At 41.7% G+C, this 21802-nt stretch overlaps 1 protein-coding gene across 1 annotated transcript in view; it reads right to left on the bottom strand.

The window, feature by feature from the left end:
* LOC117512431 (plakophilin-1) overlaps nt 1-18811 on the bottom strand; it is a 97311-nt gene extending 78500 nt beyond the window's left edge. Inside the window, 1 exon segment of the mRNA XM_034172496.1 lies at nt 18534-18811. Within this exon segment, the coding sequence (XP_034028387.1) occupies nt 18534-18711 (178 nt within the window). The 5' untranslated portion in view covers nt 18712-18811.
* Nucleotides 18812-21802: the final 2991 nt, after the last annotated feature.

The raw sequence follows: 21802 nt of genomic DNA on the forward strand, positions 1-21802 counted from the left end.
GAAACAGGCACAGGTACGGTACACAAGTAGACAGTCAGGGATGCAAAGGTATCCAGCAGAGGTGAGGCTGAGGCATGGTCAAAAACAAGCTGGGTACGAAATCACTGAGTCCAAATACAAAAGGCTGTGGCAAAAGCGAGGTCAAAAACAAAGCAAGGTCATACAGAGCAGAACAGCAGCTCACAGACAAAACAAGAGTCCAGGAACAGTCTGAAATGAGGGATGTGACACGAAGAGTAAGCTCAACGAACTATCAGTGAAGGATCAAACGTGAGGCTTAAATAACCCAGGTAGTGATTAAGGAGAGTGAGAACAGGTGTGGGAGAAGGTTCAAGAAGGGGTGTGGAAGAAAGAGACAAAGATGAGGCAAGCAGGTGCAAGAAAGAGTGCAGTAAAAGAAACACTAAGCAGACAGAATCAAAACTAAGAAGAGAGAAGACTAGTGCAAGAGTTCAGTAAAATAAACACTAAACAGGCAAATAGACAAGTTAAATCCAAAAACAATACAATGCGGAAATCCATCCAAGAACTAAATCCCCCGCAACAGAGTTACAAAGAAACAAACCCAAGAAAACAAAGGTGAGAACTGAAAAGGTGAACAAGAAAATTAAAGACGGAGGCAGAAACCAGAACGAAACTCACAAGTGGCAAAAGTATAATAAACAGATAATTCAACCAGTGACAAAATTAAAACAGATAATCCAAGACAGTGGGTAAAAGAACAACGTGGAAACAAACAAAGGACAAAACCATGACAGAGACCAAGACATGGGGTAGATCATGACAAGGATAAGCACAAATGGACCTCAAAGACCATATCAAACTTACTTATTCTTCTTCTACAGATATATGGTACAGCCAGTAATTGCACAATATCTTGTATTTTACATTAGTTAGTGGCCTTATTGCATGGTTAACTTTTGCATTCATTAATGTTTCATGGTCCTAGGTGTGCAATTGTATGATCACGTGACACTTTCTATTATGTTCTTTAAATATCAGAAAAAGAGTGAAGTGGACTTTAGACCACGTTTTTGGTGGTCTATGTTTTGTGATGCCAAACGATGTGAATGTGCCAGCTCTGCGCTTGATTGACCACACTTCAGGTTCAGATCAACACACCCACATGAGTACGTAAATAGACTTGCCGTTAAAACCTCCTTTACAAAGGGATGGTTTCTGTCCGTCTGTCTTTGTGCGGTCATGAAATTGCGTAGAACCGCGCTTGACTGCAAAGAAGCGCTTAGTTGCCACCAGGGCCTTAGAAGAGCCTCTCGGTATGCTCTCACAAACCACCATGATCGCAATGATCAAATCAATCAATCAATTCAAATCAATCAATTTTTTTTATATAGCGCCAAATCACAACAAACAGTTGCCCCAAGGCGCTTTATATTGTAAGGCAAGGCCATACAATAATTATGTAAAACCCCAACGGTCAAAACGACCCCCTGTGAGCAAGCACTTGGCTACAGTGGGAAGGAAAAACTCCCTTTTAACAGGAAGAAACCTCCAGCAGAACCAGGCTCAGGGAGGGGCAGTCTTCTGCTGGGACTGGTTGGGGCTGAGGGAGAGAACCAGGAAAAAGACATGCTGTGGAGGGGAGCAGAGATCGATCACTAATGATTAAATGCAGAGTGGTGCATACAGAGCAAAAAGAGAAAGAAACAGTGCATCATGGGAACCCCCCAGCAGTCTACGTCTATAGCAGCATAACTAAGGGATGGTTCAGGGTCACCTGATCCAGCCCTAACTATAAGCTTTAGCAAAAAGGAAAGTTTTAAGCCTAATCTTAAAAGTAGAGAGGGTGTCTGTCTCCCTGATCTGAATTGGGAGCTGGTTCCACAGGAGAGGAGCCTGAAAGCTGAAGGCTCTGCCTCCTATTCTACTCTTACAAACCCTAGGAACTACAAGTAAGCCTGCAGTCTGAGAGCGAAGCGCTCTATTGGGGTGATATGGTACTACGAGGTCCCTAAGATAAGATGGGACCTGATTATTCAAAACCTTATAAGTAAGAAGAAGAATTTTAAATTCTATTCTAGAATTAACAGGAAGCCAATGAAGAGAGGCCAATATAGGTGAGATATGCTCTCTCCTTCTAGTCCCCGTCAGTACTCTAGCTGCAGCATTTTGAATTAACTGAAGGCTTTTTAGGGAACTTTTAGGACAACCTGATAATAATGAATTACAATAGTCCAGCCTAGAGGAAATAAATGCATGATTAGTTTTTCAGCATCACTCTGAGACAAGACCTTTCTGATTTTAGAGATATTGCGTAAATGCAAAAAAGCAGTCCTACATATTTGTTTAATATGCGCTTTGAATGACATATCCTGATCAAAAATGACTCCAAGATTTCTCACAGTATTACTAGAGGTCAGGGTAATGCCATCCAGAGTAAGGATCTGGTTAGACACCATGTTTCTAAGATTTGTGGGGCCAAGTACAATAACTTCAGTTTTATCTGAGTTTAAAAGCAGGAAATTAGAGGTCATCCATGTCGTTATGTCTGTAAGACAATCCTGCAGTTTAGCTAATTGGTGTGTGTCCTCTGGCTTCATGGATAGATAAAGCTGGGTATCATCTGCGTAACAATGAAAATTTAAGCAATACCGTCTAATAATACTGCCTAAGGGAAGCATATATAAAGTGAATAAAATTGGTCCTAGCACAGAACCTTGTGGAACTCCATAATTAACTTTAGTCTGTGAAGAAGATTCCCCATTTACATGAACAAATTGTAATCTATTAGACAAGTGACGTATGAAGCTGCACCTGATTTCTGCAGAAGGGTCACCAAGCCCGGAAGAAACACAAACACCACTCAGGCAATGCAAAAACACCTCACAGAGAACACCATGACCACCCAATAACCGCAGATCGTCCACTGACACGACCAGAGTGACATGAGTTTGGATGTGAAGTCAGAAAAAAAAAAAAAAAAAAAGAGAGTAATATTTCAATATCACAGCCAATGACCGGGACTGCGTGCTGTGAATTGTATGAATAAAGTTCATTTTATGTTATAAAGTGTAAATGAGCTCCTTGTCAGCTGATGTCTGCGGAGTTCATCAGAAACTTTTTATGCATGTTCAAATCAGAACAGATCAGGCTGAGAGATTTATTTTTTAATTCTCCTGTGGCTGTTGGTTCATTCTGAGATTCTGAAAACTCCAGTGTCTACGCAAGTGGACATGCAGCTCGACTGTCACCGACAGACAAGTAAGTAATCTGTGCCCCAATTACTGTTATGATGACAACCTGGAACACTAACTAAAACTCACTGAAGACAAAACCAGCTAAATAGTAAATTAATGCTTTTTCCACGTTTCTGTACGTGCACATTCACTTTGGATTATGCGTGGTTTTTTTTTTTTTTTTTGTTACTATCGTGCACCTGACAACACCTGCCTGAAATGTAGGTACCATTAAGTTCATTGTGGACTCACCACAGTTTTGTCTTTTTTTTTTTCCATGAACTGTATAATCCAGAGTTTGTCTCACAGAGCTTGTGTGGAGCTCTGGTCAAAAGAAGAAAAAAAGTGGGTTTTCTGAACACAACAGTTTACTAACAAGTCATGTGACCTTTTTCAGTCCCTGCAATGTTTTTTTTAATCTGTTTTTATTTTTCATAGCTCAGTTGTTTTCCACCCATAAAAGTTCAGTGGAAGATGTTATTTGTTATTTTTCTGGAAAATTATAGCTGAACTTTCAGGACTTCTTTTTAAGAAAACCCTCCTCTATACCACTTCATCATCAAAATGTATAACTGGGGATACAAAATGTAAAACATGCACTTGGGACAATTTCTCCAATCACAGCCACATAAGCCTGTAACAACTTCTGGGTGTCTTGGCGTCTTTCCTCTCTCTTTACCCTTCTTGCACTGTCACTCAGTTTTGAGAACTGTCTACTCCACAAAGATTTAGCATAGAGCGCCATACTGTTTGTATTTCTTCATAATTGATGTAAATAAAGTCCAAGACATATTCAGTGACTTGGAAATGTTCATGTATCCATCCTGACTTGTCTGAAGAAAACTGGCAATAAAACCGACCATTAACAGGTATTATACCAAAGTTTTCCATTCCTTATGCAACCCATCATCTTAGCTTTCCGACAATCAAATGGAACGCTGACGGTGCGGGAACTACGCAAACGATGAGGAACCAGAAAGCAAAACAGAATGAATTGAGGTTGTTGGGATTCGTTCACATTTTTCAACAGTTTGAAAATTCTGACGAAGCACCAGCTACAGGGACGAAGTTGGATGACAGTTAAACGATGTCTCCAAAAGTCAAAGTAAATCCAGATGTCTTGTTTCGTTTTGGCTTTGGTGTCCTTTGTTAGTGCCGTGTGACCAGGGCTTAAGTGCGCGCTCTGGGTGGGGAGGGGAGCAGCACTGCTCCCCGGAAGCTGCGTTTCTTCCTTTTTTTAACACATTTTCCACTCTGCCTGTCTGACTTCATTCACTGACTCACTTTTGCTTTGCAGTGCAGTGCGTGCTTGTGCTGCATAGCATGCACCGCCTGCAGCTATTTGTGAAGAGATTGTCATTTGTGTTAAGATTAGTATTACACAGCAATCAGCTGTGATGGTGCAAAAACTCAAGTGGAATCTGTTGAATTGTGCGCTTTACTAAAAAAAAACAAAAAAACCTTAATCATTTATGGCTCCCCACAGAGAAACTTACGTTTTATGAAGTATCTCTGAATTGTGGGTTCATTCCATGTGCGCACCTGGCACGGGCACTCCGTGCGTGCAAACACTTGTGCTTCAGTTTTGATTAGTTGGAGGAGCAGCGGACGATCAGATCAGGAGTTTATCTCAGACGGGTGCTCAGCCAGGCAAGCAAGTGTGCCAAGAAATGCAGAGAATTGCCAAATAAAATGTTAGAGTGAGAAGAATTACCAATAAAATGCATCAGCGATCACTAATTATAAGTGCATGTGTGAGGAGAGACTTAGTCATAATTGCAAGTGTTTCCACACACGTGCTAATAATTACTGATCTCTGATGTATTTTATTTCTCACTCTGAGCGTTAGCAGGCCAAGGTGGATTTCCGGACGTTTCACTCAGCAATTCTGGGCATTTTTCAGTGTGTGACGTCCTTATTAGCCAGTGACTGAGAAACGGAGGGAAACAAACCTGCTCCATCCAAAAATGAAGCTTCTGAGCTGCCTTTTCAAGAATGAATCTGTGCCTCCGTTCTTAACGCTAACAGCTACATTCCAATGAAGCACAAGCTGGGACGCTTCTAGTAGTGACGTCACTTGTCGAAAACACCCGAGTACTCACGAGTACTTTGTTTTCGGACATCACCATAGCTGTTTGCTGCGAATGCCGTATACTTTCAAACTGGTCACGGAAGTGCACAAAGTAATCCCGGTGGATCATCGGATGGGCACTAAAGCCGCGTTCACACACTACAAATTTGCGTGGGTCGCCAGGCGACGGACTCGCCTCCTTCGCCCGGTGTGTCGCTCTGCTTGGGTGGACTTTCGCTGCGAAAATTCACCCTGGTGCATCATCAAATAGGAGGAGCTTCCATTCCGCTCACCGTGTCAGTCAAGCTAACATGACGGACCTTGATCACACGGAGCGAGTTGCTGTGGAAAGCTCCCAATACAGAGAGTATCATTATTTGCTGCAGGAGCTGTGTCTGGGTGACGGCCGCTTTCAGCGGTCCTTCCACCTCTGCGGGACCCAGTTTGAGGATCAACTGTCCCGTTCGCGCGCACATGTAAATAATAATAAAAAAAAAAGAAACTCCGCTGCTTGCTGCAGCTGGCTCTTCCCCCAAAAAACTCTTGTCATAATTGTGTTTAGAAACCAGTCACCATTTGTTTTATTATACATCTGTGTAGTTAATTAATAAAATATTCTCTACAGACGATTCGCTCGCGCGCGCATGTAACAGGAAAGGAAAAGGAAAAAGCTCCGCTCCCGCTGCTGCAAGTAGGGCTGCTGCTCGCTCCAAAAACTCTGTCATAATTGTGTTTAGAAACCAGTCACCACTTGCTTTTATTATACAGCTGTGTAGTTAATAAGTAAAATAATCTCCAGGACGATTCGCGCGCACATAAAATAAAAAGAAACTCCGCTCCCCGCTGCTGTGGTGCTGCTGTTCGCTCCAAAAACTGTCATGATTGTGAAATAAAAGGACAAAAGAGACATAAGTCCTGCTCACAGGCTGCTACCAGATACAAGACATGTTCACATCTTCAGTCAAACTCCAGACATCTCCACGTCACTACATATTCAGTCCCTGATTGGTCATCGCGGCGCGACGAGACGAAAAAGTTCAGATTTTTGAACTTGGGGAGGAGGGCAACGCGACGTCATGCGACGTAATATTGTGCCACAAATGCACAAAATTGCTTCACTCGCGTCCATCGCGTTGCGCTGCGGCGCCAAAACGCGTCCTTACATAGGGATTACGTGGCAACCTGTGGCTGCAGTCGCTCGCGTCGCGCCCGGAGTGAACGCGGCATAACAGTCTAAATCTAAATTGTTATGATTTTGGTGTGACATGTCCTTTAATTTATATCAAATTGTAGAGATTTGCTTTCAGTTTGAGGACAATCATTTTAGAATTTTTTTATTTTAAAATGTGTGAAATACCAAGTGTTCCAACACTTTTTGATGGCACTATATATAAAAATATCGTATGGACTGGATTGTGTGTGTGTGTGTGTATATATATATATATATATATATATATATATATATATATATATATATATATATATATATAGTATAAACCACGACTGTATAAACCGGATAGTCGCACTCACTAGACAAAAGCAAAAGTCCCAATATTTTTTATGATTTTCTATGTAATAAACACTGTATATAACGGATTTTGTATGACGTATTTTTGCTCACATCAGACAAACCGCCCCGCCCCATCGTAATGTATTTCCATTAACAACTCCTTGCATATACCAGACAGAGCAGTCTGGACGTGCCCAGTAACAGAGGGATGAAATGAAGTTCAGCACTGACACTCACCAGTTTGAAGAAAGTGGGTACCGTATTTCCTTGAATAAAAGTCTGGCAGTTTATTTTTTTTCAAACTGTGCTCAGACATGGGACCTAAAGCTGGGCATACACTGTACGATATTTTCAATCGTACTTGGCTCCAACTCAAACTGTGCGACAAAACCGCAGGGTGTAAAAGTTCAGAGCGCACGATTTATGTTCTCACACTATACGGCCCGATGCTCTGATGCAATCTGACTGCTCACATTGTACGTTCAAAAACCACGTCGGACTCGTGTTTCCAGATGCAAACCGTAAACAGAAGCTTTTTTCTTTTTCCTTTTTTTCAAACTTTATTTACATTTCTTATTTTTACAAAAATTCTCAATGGGAGACAAAGTTTTAGCAAAAAATAAATAAATAAATAAAAATTACAAGACTTTAAATGAGTTGAAGAATAATGGGGAAAAAAGAAACAGAAGCTGCTCTCCCAAAGAGATGATCACTGTTTATGCTCTCTCCGGTGTTTGCACGTGCACAGTGCGAGAGACGCTTGTAGTGCTGCTTCAACAGTGCGATACCCTCACGAGGGCCGACCAGAATATCAAACAGGTTTGATTTTCATCCGACCATACGATTGCGATTGGGAGGTGGTCGTGAGAGGTTAAACACAGCTTGTTACTCCATGTACACTACACAATGCAAGACGGATGATTAAGCTGAAACTCGGCGTGAGCCAAAAAATTCGAGTGAAAAATCAACAAAAAAATGACAAAAACTATTAAATAAAAGTTGGCCCTATTTAGACAAATTAGATCCTTTTATCTACTGAGGCTGTCAAGATATTTTTGCATGCTTTAATTTTTCCCCATATTTCATACTGTATTACTTGTTGAGGTCAGGCTAGCCAGACAGCATTAGGCCCTTAGAATCCCTGTACAAACAGGCCCTGAAAGTTTTTGACAAAAAGCCACTGAGGTATCATCATTGTAGCATATTACACATGTACAATCTATTATCTTTTGAAAATTTTAGGATATTTTCAAATTTATGTGCTGTTTACAAAATCTTAAACAGCTTGGCTCCCGCCAGTTTGTGCAAGTTTGTCTATTATCGTGGCTTTGTAAGGTCTACGAGAATAGCTTCTATACATGACTGTGTTTACCCCTTTGCTACTCAGCATTTGGGCAGGCAGCCTTTTCTGTTAAAGCTGTTACACAATGGAATGCTATTCCAGACAACATAAAAAATTGCGGCTCATTTTGTGATTTTAAAGTTAATATCAAAAATATTTAAAGCGTTCACAACAATGCACCCACTAATAAGTTAGTGCTTTTATTATTATTATTTATTTATTTATTTTTGTGATAAGGAGTGTGTGTGACTGGGGGCAGTGTTGTTTGCTGTGCATGCTACTACACCCTATGAATATGTCTATGTATGAGTGCTTATTGGGGGCATTTTATTTACAATACATAGTGTTGCTACATGTTTTTATCTGTTAAGTGATATTTAACATCTTGGTTGTATTTATTCGTGATATTTGATGATTTTATATGTGTCATATTTATTTGTGATCAGGGACTGCAGATGTAAATTAACCTAAGTCTAACTCTGGTGCAATGCATCAAATGGTAACATTTATGTTTTAATTGCACATGGACCCTTTCAAATAAATTGAAATTGAACTGAATTGAAAAATCGGGTGAAAAAGGGCAAAACGTGTAAGCCCAGCTTAAACAACGTGGGCCATAATTCAAGGCCGGTGATTATTAACAAAATTCTGTTTGTTGCCTTCACTGTAATATGGTGTTAAGTTTCACACATATTCCTCGGTGTGACAAACCAAACTGCTTTAGATCAGAGCCCTCTGTGTGGCTACGAACCCTCACCGGAGCATGACGAGCACCTGCTAACGACGGACACCACAAAGGGCTGTGATTTCTCACTTTTCGAGTGTCACTCCTTCCTCTCCCGTTATATTTCAAACGTTTTTGCAGTGTACATGCCGATTATATTTCGATCATGAATCAAATACGTTTCACAGAAAAGTCTGCAAATATGGCCAACCTATAACAAGGAATCTGAAAAATGCTCAAATGACCCGCAATTCATGGAGAGGAATTGGACGTACCATACCATTGGTTTGGTGGTTGATGACTGTATAAGGAAGTGGAGCTCATTGAGGGCCAAATTAATTCAGAAAAAGCCACTGTTCCTGCGATAAATTGCATCACGACGTGATGAGTAACTTTAAAAAGGGTCACGCACACATCATCACATGGCCACAAAGTTGCAGAAGCATAAATCAGGCTTTAGGATTTTAAGGTACCACTCCGCAGCTGGCTTAGAAAAAAGAGTGACTCAGCCAAATGTAACCTTTTTAATGCATGCTTATTTAAGGGCCCTGTCCCACTGGCATTTAGAAGGATTTGCGTATGGATTGCGCACAAAATTGGCCCATAATCGCCAAACATCCGCAATATCCGTGTAACATGCCTGCATGAGTCGGCCGTCATCCGAACACGTCCGTGATCATCCGCAGAGGCACGCATGTCCGCAGCCAGGATTTTTGAGCTGTTCAAAAATCTGAATCTCAATTCATACACAATACATACTCACTCTATGCACTGTATATCTGCCGTTAACCGCTGATTCCGCAACTGACGGGGATCTGTGGCTTGGCAGCGGACCGGGACAGTGTGTAAAACAGATATATTACGTGTCCATCATGTCCACATCACAAACTAAAATATGTTGTAGCGAATGCATACAAATTGGCCACAAATAAAGCATTGTTATTACATCTGCTTTGCGGACAATCTGTGAATGCAAAACAAACACGTCACGTAAACCCAAAGTACTATATGTGGCAGAAAGCGACATACCTGCCAGTCAGTGCCGGTCCGGCTGTGTAAATCCACAAAGACGTAATAGCTGCTGTAATCCAGGACTTTTATTTAACACGAACAATAGGAAGAGTTGCTGTTTACCCACAACTCACTCAAAAAAAGAAAAACACCATCTCACACCCCGAGTGGCTTCCCCCCTCCCGCTCCCCAAACTCATGAACAGTTAACCTTCGCATGACAACACTCTGATCAACTTGCCCAAGTCCAGCAAATGCTCCAGAGGCTGTATTGTTGGTGTGAATAGTGATGCCGAAAGGAGCGAGTGCGCTTCTTTTATGACCGCAATGTAGATGCCATGTACGTGCAACACGTGCGCGATGCATTCATAATACACCCGTAATACTGCCGTGATAATCTCAATGTGTCGGATCAGTTTCCTCACTACATGCGTTATATAACCGTGATTGTTCATCATATATTCGCTATATATTATTAATATATCTGTAATTCATGCTGGGACATATGTCATTTTTGGCCATTTTTGTTGCGGACAACAACAAATGCCTGCAACTTGTATACTCAATTCATGCTCAATTAATCCTCTCCCCAGTGGGACAGGGCCCTAAGGCAGGCTTTTTTCAGACAGAGTTTTGACCCGGTCAGTAAATGAGGCAGGTCCCTATTCAAGGTCAGGCTGTTAATCAAGGAAATGCATAAGCCTAACTGGTGCTGCGGATGCCCCGTAGATCATTTGGTGCCTCCTGACTAACAAATCTGTTACATACATATTTTTGTCCATTTTATACACTGACCGATTCAGATTATAACAGACAAAATTCGCTGGTCCATCTGAATCCATTACATGCAAGTTTTACTGTGTGTATGTGTGTGTGTGTGTGTGTGTGTGTGTGTGTGTATATGTGGTCCCGCCCTCTCGGCTGAATTCCTTTGTTTCACACGCTGCTCGAGACGGCGTGCGTTGCTTTATCAAAATTTTTCTGGACCTGTGAGGAATATCCGAGTAGACACTATTCGAGAAATTAAGCTGGTTTTCGGTGAAAAGTTTAACGGCTGATGAGAGATTATGGGGTGTTTGTCGGTGTAAGGACTTCCCACGCAGCGGGACGTTGTGCAGCGCTTCCAGGCGCCGTCGTCGGCCTGTTTCGACCTGAAAACATCCTAATTTAAGGCTTAATTCACCCAGGACGTTGTGAGAGAACAGAGAAGATTCAGAAGAGGCCGGCATGAGGACTTTATGCGGACATTCCACTGTTTAAGGACATTTTGTAATGAAAGACGTGCGCGCAAATTCGCCGAGTCGTTTCCGTGACGACTCAGCAAATCTGTGTGCGCCGCGACATGAAAAACACCCCCGTGTTGAAAACCATTTGTAAAATTCAGGCGGCTTTTGATGGCTTTCAACAAGTGAGTAACTGAGAAATTGTTTAACAGCTTGGGCATGTTCCAACTTGCCCGTTAAGGTTTCCAATGGAGGTGTTATTCCTGTCGCGACCCCCCACGGTCGGGTCCGGCCCGACATGCGACTCTGCCCGCACGTTCTTTCATTACAAAATGTCCGTTAACAATGGAATGTCCGAATAAACTCCTCATGCCGACTTCTTCTGAAAGTTCTCTGTTCTCTGACGACTTACTGGGTCAACAGAGCATGAAATGTGGAAGTTTTCAACTTGAAACGGCGAGACGCTGCCGCCTCGAAGCGCAGATCGCCGTCAGGCGCTGTGGGCCGTCCTTAAAGCGACACTACCAGACCAAAATCTCTCAGCCGTTAAAATTTTTACCGAAAACCAGCTGAATTTATCGAATGGTGTCCACTCAGTTGTGCCTTACAGTTTTGAAAAAAATTTGATCAAACAAAGCAGCAGTCTGAGCCATTCCTAAACAATGGGAAAAAAAAAAAAAAATATATATATATATATATATATATATATATATATATATATATATATATATATATATCACAAATTCCCTTAAAATACTGTGATAAAACTTTGAAGCTATATCACTCACCTCTCGTACAGCTTGGACATAGGATCTTTTAACACTGTTTAATAACATTGTTTTGAGATTGAAGACATATTATCTCAGTATTTTGATACTAAGATCTTTGACTGAAGGAAGATTAAAATCACAATCTACATTTCATATATTACAATTACCCCATGCAAAAAAAAGGCTCAGCTCTCTTTGACCAGCCAAAATTTAAAATCCATTTTTCAGAAAAGAAAAAAGTAGACAAAGAACCACCCGTTTTCAGTGAACTATATGATGACAGTGAGAGGACCACTGCATTTTTTTTTAAAACAACCAAGATGGCTATAGCTGACCTAAAATGATTTTCTGAATCTGCTGTCATATTGGTATTAAAATATGTGGACAGTGTGTTTTCTTTCAAAGAAAAAACGACTATCCCTAAAGTCTTCGTTTGCTAAAAAGATGTGTTTGCTATATTTCAGACATTCATTTGTTTTATATACTCACTTATTCCAATTAAGGATCACTGGGGAGCTGGAGTTTATCCCGGCACTCACTGGGTGAGAGGCAGGGTACACACTGGACAGGCCACCAGGCTATCACAGGGCCACATACTGACAAACACATTTATGTGCATACTCACACCTACGACCAAGTTGGAGTCACCAGTTCACCCAATCTGCATTTCTTTAGACGTAAAGGTGCACTGACATGAGCATGCCTGAAGCCCCTTTCACACCGGGGCTGCTTCGAATTGCTACCTGTGGCATCATGACGACGCAGGAATGTCTGCGCCAGAGAGGCGAGAGGATGTAGCCTGCTGGTTCTCTGCACACAGAAATCAGAGTGCACAGTTTGGCTGCAGACTGTGCACTCTGATTTCTCTTCTAGTTTATATTTGCTCTTGAGCTGAGCTGCAGGTCTGCGCTCGGAGTTCTGTTATAATTTATCTTTCTTCCTTTGACCGCGAGCTGTGTACGCAAACGAACCGTCCATGAGTAAATGTGGAGATGTATGGAGCTGTACTTGATGTGGAAATGTCCTGTCTCTGGCAATCAGTCTGTGAGCAGGACTTATGTCCTTTTTTTAACACAGTGATGAGAGAGTTTGAGCAGAGTGAGGAACTAACTGCAGCCAGACAGTTTTTTTTCTTCTTTTAATTGTTCACATGTGCGCGCGCGACCGAATCATCCGTGAGTGGACTGGAGATGTCCGGACTTTTTACTGGATGTGGACATGTCCTGTCTCTGGCAATCAGTCTGTGAGCAGGCCTTTTATGGATTTTATGTAAACACAGTTGTGAGAGAATTTAAGCAGCTGCCAGGCTACAGTCAGCATTTTTTTTTTTCTGTGCTCTTTTGGAGTGTGTAGTTTTACTGCATTGTGTACACGGTATAAGAACAACCCTGCGTGATTTATACTGCGGGAACAATGGAACACAGCAGGAATCATAAATTGCCATCTGGTAACGTATTGTGAGGGTGTTGCTTCCAGTCACGTTGAGTACCGTCGCGTTGCTCTGACTTGCACTGAAACCACTTAATTTCTGCATCAAGCACAGGATGCAAAAAAATTAAACGTTTAATTTTTGGCATCCGATTCACTGCGTCCTTCGCGCTGTTGTGCCATTGAGCTACATCGTCTCAGCACTAGGTTGGTTCCACGTGGTGTCATCATGACGCCGCTCGACGCAACTCGAAGTGGGCCCGGTGTGAAAGGGGCTTGAGACTCACGCAACAGCATGAACGTTGTTGTGACGATACCAATTGCTGTGTTCACAACTGGACGCCGCTCTTTGTTCTACCAGCTGCCACGCTCTGCGCTGGACGCTGTGTATATAAAATAATTATTTCGTGGTGGATTAATAACAGCTCCCCAGGAACCGGGGTCAAGGGCCCTGTGGGGCCCCATAATTAAAGTTTTTTTCCAGGAGATACTTTTTCAGCATCTCCTGGAAGAACAAATCTCAAAATTAGTGGATATTTAAATGATCCTCTATTCAACCTTTCATTTGACCTGTCAATGATGATGTCGAAATAACAGAATATGACGTGGAAGTAGGATCTGGAATGATTTTCCTTTCAATTGTAAACCAAATTATGCATCAACTCAGAACAATTAAACTACATTTGTAGAATATTTGGAAAATCATGGTAAAATATCAATAACATACCTTATAGTAAAAAGTCACATATTCTTGTGTAAATCCATGCAGCCTAAATCCATTCAAAGCCACAATGTCTTTTTTACAATGAAAGTAAGTCTAGATTCGTGAAAAAAGTCACATAATCTTGTCTAAAATCCTGTTTGAACAGCAGAATGTTTATTTTCCAGGGAGAGAAAAATTCTTACCGTGTTTCCTGATGGCACACTTCACTTTTCCAGTTTCTTTTATCTTTCAGGTGTGTTGATGAAGCCAGCAACGATTCCAAGGATTCTTGTCCTTACAAGAATTTTTCAAACACTCTTTCTCGCCATCTTCTCTCTGTGCGAAGTCGGTCCGTGACACAGACATGCTGCACAAATCTTCTTTTAAAAACTTGAAAGCTCTAAAAGTTTGGGATGTCCACATGCTAAGTTTAGCTTAAGCGGCGCACAGGAGCCACACAGCTTCGCCGCAGCAACCAACCAGTCCTGCTTTACAACAACTGTCGTAACAGCTACGCTTTGAGTGGCATTTTTCCTCCGCGAAACTCCGCAGAGCCGAGGAAACTGATTTGTATCTGTAACACACAGATCAGTGTCCGTGGACTTAGAAAACTTACACAATGTCGTAAAAAAAAGAGAATGCTTTGCGATAAGCATTTTAAAAACTCAGTGATGATCACGATTAAAGAGTACATCACTAACACCCCACCTCCCCTCCCCATGATGAAATCCGCGGAATCCCGCGGATCCGCTGAGTTTTCACAGCCCTGTAGATAACAAGCTTACTGTACATGAGCATTTTGTGTCACTCAGGGTATGCCACGTTATATCTGCATTTAACCCATCCCCTAATTACAGTCAGACACAATCCAAAAACTAGGAGCAGTGGGCAGCCACAGTCCGGCGTCTGGAGACCAATTCCAGATGTAGATGTATTCTGTTGTTCTGACTGATTGTAGAATGATCCAATTGCTCCCACAAGCATTTTTAGACTGTATCTACAACCCCTGGCAAAAATTATGGAATCACCGGCCTCAGAGGATGTTCATTCAGATGTTTAATTTTGTAGAAAAAAGCAGATCACAGACATGACACAAAACTAAAGTCATTTCAAATGGCAACTTTCTGGTTTTAAGAAACACTATAAGAAATCAAGAAAAAAAGATTGTGGCAGTCAGTAACGGTTACTTTTTTAGACCAAGCAGAGGAAAAAAATATGAAATCACTCAATTCTGAGGAAAAAATTATGGAATCACCCTGTAAATTTTCATCCCCCAAATTAACACCTAAATTAACACATGTCCAAATGTCCAAAAACCCATCAATGTTGTCAGATCATTTCAATCGATTTCTATTTACTCACTAGATGGAGGACTGGGGCAATCCGCTCATTTGCTGGCTGTTGCCAGCGCGCCGCCATCTTGGTTAGCGTCTAATAACCAAACATATATAGAACTCAATGTCTGCATAATCAATGTTTTCAAGAGAGTTTCACCACAAATCTGTATTTTCCGTGCTGTTACATTTATTCAAACTCAGGATCAGGATCAGACTATTTACATAACAGACTTGAATGAATTTGTTAGTCCCAGTCCAGACAGAAAATATTACCATTCAGTTTGCCTGCCACGACACAAGATACTAGTCTGATCCTTAATTAATTTCATTATGAAGTTAAGCTAAAGATGGGAAATAATCAGGGGTGAAAGTAAAGCCATGGTCACAACCCGCCGTACTTGCACGTGCGTGCAGTCTACTTGCAAAAACGTGGGCTAAATTTGGAGATCCGTACGTCGTAAGTACAGCCTCAGTATGAATTTAGGAGCACGTAGACATACGCAGACACGTCGTAGAGGTTTTAGTGCATGCAGAACTTTCACTGCGGTCAGGCTGCGGATTCACCAGCAGTACAGATGACACACGTTGTGAGTACTGCCTCAGTACAGATCCATACGGAGGCAGTAGGCTACTCACCACATACTATGGAATTAAATTGTAGGTATCAGATCTTGAAGATTGTGATACACATATATAAATTAGAATTAAGTTGAAATTTAAAAAGCTGGTAATCAAGTGTGTAGTGAATATATTCCTCTATCAGTGTTTCACACCTTGTGTGACTTTTCACTAACTTTGATGTGGGGAGGCCGACAGACTTGCATGCACGACGCAGCTTCTCACTTGAACTTGGACTTTATTTTCAAACTTCAGCAACACAGACACTCCAGATCTTCAGTCTGATAACTAGCTGTAACTTTTCGAGGCAAGTAAACACTTATACAACTGACCGCTGCAGGCTGGACATGCTCATGCATCGCTGACGCCGAAAAACACCCGCCACTCCGGTCCTGCTCATAATCAATAGAAAAGCTGACCCCACACACACACACTGCTTTATTGTCAACTCTCTTTATAGTTACACTCCTAGAGACATGCGTTGAACGTACTCCCTCCCTCCTCTTGCTACTGCCTCCGTACGTTTTCACAAAAACGTAGTGGACGTGGCATCCGCAGAAAACGTACGGCGAAAAAAAAAAAAAAAGCATGGTGGGTTGTGACCGGCACTTAAGAGCTTCGCATGCTCGCATCATATTAAAGATATGAATATTAAAGGCTGCTCTTAACCCACCTGCAGCTCTGCTTTCACAAAGCGCTCAAATAAAATAAATAAAATGAAACAGCCACACCGGCATCAGGGGATACAATTCCTGGCGGGGGCTACTTTGGCATGACACTGGCCACTTATGTTGGTACTGACATTTTCCCCTTAAGTGTGTGTTAACTCCGATCATGTGCGCTCCACTCCAGTGGGATGTGAAAGCAATATGGAGTATATCATAGAGAAATTAATCTCATTCATGTATATTCTTATATTTGTAGCAGAATATAGCGACTGTCATGTGACCCACCAAATTGAGAGTAAAACCATTTCCATTCTATGAATTTGCTTTTACAGAATCTCAGGATGGAAAACCTGATGTGAATAAAAACCAGAGGCCAATTAAAAAGGGATCAATTGAGATTTCTAACTGAATCGCTAAACTAATGGTGAGATATTTATCATGACAACGCATTCAGGCAAAGTCACTGCTTTACAGAAAACAGATCAACACAAAAAAATAAAGAGTTTTCTAACCTTTATTCAGCTATTTGTCATTTCCCAAAATCATTTATATGACATACAATACACACTTATGAAAGTTCAAGCCACAATGCTTTGTCGCTGCACCCGAACGCTGCACAAAACAGCATTGTCAGATCACTTTAACCCAAGTTTAAGTCAGCGCATCACAGATTTCTATTTAATCTAATGCGCAATAAGCAAGATGGCGGCTGCCTGGCAACAGCCACATTCTCAGGAGCGCCACTAGCATAGCTTATGGCAAGCTAAAAGTGGACGCTCTCATTTTGGCCGAACTTCTATACAGTTTTTGTATATTCTGTGTTAGTACGCACCCATGGCCATCATGCTTGATGAATTCCTGTGTAAAAATTAGTTCCCTGATAACTGTGATATTAGTCACAAGAAATTGTGTATCTTGTGTGTTTTTACGCCTAAATGATCGTAAGTCAACACTCATACTCATCCAGCAGCATCTTCTCATGTCGGCAAATTCAGTGCCATTTTGCAAACAACCGGAAACTGGGTCATTCGAAAGTAGTCCAGCCAGCTCAATCTGCGGGTGCAAGCTATCCCACAATGCCAAAATAGCAGAGAAGTCACTCCAATAAGAGCAGCATGCAGAGCAGGGTGAGCAACAGCTCACAGGCTTTACCTGCCATCTAGTGGCTTAAATAGAAATCGATGATATGGACCAACAACTCTGTGGTATGTTTCCAACACCTTGTTGAATCTATGCCAAGAAGAATTAAGGCAGTTCTGAAGGCAAACAGGGATCCAACCCAGTACTAACAAGGTGCACCTAATAAAGTGACCAGTGAGTCTGTTCCAACCCACAATGGAATGAATAAATAATATCCTGCACACATAATTACTCAATATATATTCAAACTCAAACTACTCAATATTGAAGTTTTTGTTCCACCGTTTAATTCAAACCCTGAAATCACATTTTACAAGATTAAAAATTTTGTGAGTTTTGCAAGATCTCGTGCAGCATTGTAAATAATGCTGTATTTTCTTTTTAAAAAAATCCTCATTTGTGTGTTATGTTTCCAAAGGAGTGCGTTATTGTGCAAATGGGCCTCACTTTGAAGTGTTTTTCACGACTCTAACCATCAGTGAACAGCAACAGGACATGATCATATTTCACACCGAAGTCAGAAACTGCAGCAGTGACTAATGACGCTGTTGCCATTTTCACAGCGAATAATAATCATTATTATTACTACATTACAAAATATGAATACTAATAATACTTATTAATATAATAATAATATGGCATTGATAATAAAATGAAATATAATAAGTGACGAAGTTTTAGCCTACGCAGGTACGCTGAGACAAGAAGGACGCTATGTCCAAAAAAAGAAATGGAAAGGAAAAACAAAAACTGTAGTAAAACGCCTAAGACGAGAGTTAGTATGTTGCCTACTTGTGGCTGGAGGGGACAGGGAGCCGCCGTTCTTGCCGTGCTTGGATTTGCTCCTCTTGATGGTGTCCACCTGCTCGAGCACGCGCTGCTGTCCCGAGCGCAGCTTGTTGTCGGAGGGCAGCGCGAGCGACGTGTCCTCCGCGTTCCCGATGTTCAGGGCAGACCGCAGCGGATCCATCGTCTTCCCAGCTCGGTGCGCTTCCAATTTTCTCAAACGGGGAAGTTCCAAAATACCAGTTCAGCGGAGCCGCCAACTACCGACTACGCAGATAAATTAATGTTTCCAGAAGAGGAGTGACGAGGTGAGTGGGCGGGGCCTAGCAGGGCAAGGCGTTCGGTTACGTGTGTAATTAAACATAGAAGAAGGGATTGTCCCCGCTCTAAACAGTCTATCTTCGCCGCATTTTATTTTATTTTATTCTCATATAAGCCATTAAAGCTTGTAACGTATTCAGAGTTCTCGTGCGTTCTCCCTCCGTTTTATTTATTTTATTCATGGTCATCCTGTTCTCAAGGGCTGTGCAAAAATTGAGAAATTTTGAGTTGTAATTCTCATCCTGTTTGCTACTTAAATTCAAAATAAAGCATTGAAATTCAGAATTCAAGTCTGAATTTTGTACAGCCAATTTGTAGACCTGGGTTTGAATCCCACTCATGCTACCTGTCTGTGTCCATCTTACACACATGCACGAAAATACTCATTCCATCTCAAGCCGAATTCTTCCACTTCTTACACTGTGAACCTTCATCTTTTTGGTCTTGGGGTATCTTGCCATGGCACTAACTTGCTGTCTTCTCCAACCCAGTGTCACGGATTGTCATGATTCAGCAACATGAAATATACATTAATGTATTGGTTCGTCATATTGTAACGAAGTGCAAAGTTTTTGTCATGGCAGCACAAATTCATTCTAATTCATTCCGTGATGGCTGCATGTAATTAAACGTTCAGCAGGGAGGGAGGTGGTGGTTATGGTTAGGGTTGGGAGTACGAGTAGGGTTAGTAATAGTGAATTTAAAAAAAACACGTCCCGAAAATTTTAATCATTTCAAAACCGTGAGACTGGGGTGTTTCATATTGCAAGTGCAGCAGTAACGTCCTTGATTCTGGTACATTTCACCAAACTTCTTTTGTATTTCGTGGTCTCCACATTCTTTTGTAGCCATCACCGACTACTCAAAACAAACAAGATGCTATACAAAGTTTGAGCAAAGTTAACTTCAGAATTTGGTGGGAGTTTGTACGTGGCTTTTGCACACGACCCAAATGCTTGACCCCGCAAACTCTGAAGTATGACGACATGATCCCTGAGCTAGGTGGAGTCAAGCCATTTTTGTGTTCACACCTCAGCGAATCTGGCTCAAATCCAAGAAACAGAAAAGAATCTGTTTTAAGTCCAAATACCTCTATTCAGATTAAAAACAAACCTATCCATCTTAAACCGGATTTGGCCCAAATCCATTTCGAGCCAGATTACCAACCCCAATCTGAACGGGGTCTTAATTAGAGGTGGGCGGATCAATCCTAATATCGATAATATCGATACCAACGCTGGTATTGATATTGAACGATCCTCGTGTAAAAAGATTGATACTCAAGCTTTTTTCTCTCCCACACGCACTGACTGCTGTGCACGCAGATTCATCAAAGTCTATTCTCTGTCTGTAAGAGCAGCGCTGCGCTGTGTCACACAACATGGAGCAGTGCACCCTTGTATTGTGGTTTGTCAGCCCTCTACCTCAGGAGATTTTGTTTTAAGTTGTGTTGAGTGATATTTTTTTAAACAAAAATGTTGATTGTGATAATAAAGTATTTTGTTGTCACGTACAATGTTTGGCGAAATTCTATCCTAGGTCTTTTAGATCCTTTGGATCTATGAAGCTTAAATATGAAAAAGTATCAGTATCGGCGGTATCAGCATCGGTATCGGCGATACTGGGCCTGTATTTACTTGGTATTGGATCAATACCAAAATTCCCGGTATTGCCCACCTCTAGTCTTAATCTGCATCTTTTCAGTCCAGCCAGCTGTAAATGGGCTCCAGCCTTGGCTGGGTAAGTAACCTACATCAGACTGGTGTCCTGTCCACATGGAGTCATAGACTTTCATCAGCTTGATGCTACAGAATCCAGAGGTAAACACCAACAGGTCTCAGGGCCTACAGTATACAGTACTTACTTCTCTGCTGCTCTTGCCACATTGACATTACTGTCCCATAATTAATTTATTTCTTCTTGCATCCGTCACAGAATGTATTCAAATAAATTTGTGCTCCAGTTATGAAAATTTGGCACTTTTCGTGACAATATCACGAACCAATAGGTTAATGTATATTTCGTGATGCTGAATGACGACTTGCCATGAGATATGGTAGGAGAAACCACACTATTTGGCAAAAGGCGCTTTGTTTTTTGCAGAGCTTGACTGACTCTTAGCCACCTCAGCTCCATCTGTGATTGGATCAGAACAGCCTGAGGCAGGGTTAGCACAATGCCATGTAACTCTGGGCAAACTTTGTGTGCACGCAATTCTCATTTCTAGATATCTTGGGGTGATTCTTTTCATGTTTGGTGTGAAAATTAGGGATTGAGGTTCATAAGCTTCCACCAAGCCGTACACAGCATGACAGATCTTATCAAAATTCAGTCGAACTCCCAAATACTTTGAAAGTGTTCAAAACCAGTACCAGTTTAATAGGTTATTGTTGCAAGACTTGAACGCCTGTGTGATATCGTGGGATTTGACCACTTCTGGGGCCTGTACTGCGAAGCGGGGTTACTGGCTTATCAGGGTAGCTTCGGGAGTAAGTTGATGACATGTGGAGTAACTTCCCGGTTAACCCGTACTACGAAAGGTGGATAGGTTTTGATCGAGGTATGCTGCCATGGCAATTTATGCTGTGTGCCAAACCTGCTCTGAGCAGGTTATGTTCTCGGTTAGCTTGAGGTTTTCGCTTAACCACTCCCTTTATAAGTACCGTCCATCCACCTTCAATCACTCCGAAGACAATGCCGGCCTACCTGGATGATCCATGTGATATTGGGGCACAAATTGTGAGGGGCTCTCTTCGCAGGGCGAGGGTCTTTAAAGACCGCCAGAATCCGCTGACATACCCGGACGATATTCTCTATGAAAGATATAGATTCTCAGCTGAGGGAATTCGTTATCTTTGTCAGCTGATCGGGCCAGAAGTATGTAACATTACCCATCGTACACTGTAAAAAAAGACTGTTTTTTACAGGAAAACGCTGGCAGCTGTGGTTACCAG

This window comes from Thalassophryne amazonica, chromosome 6 (genome assembly GCF_902500255.1).
Source record: "Thalassophryne amazonica chromosome 6, fThaAma1.1, whole genome shotgun sequence".
NCBI lineage: Eukaryota > Metazoa > Chordata > Actinopteri > Batrachoidiformes > Batrachoididae > Thalassophryne > Thalassophryne amazonica.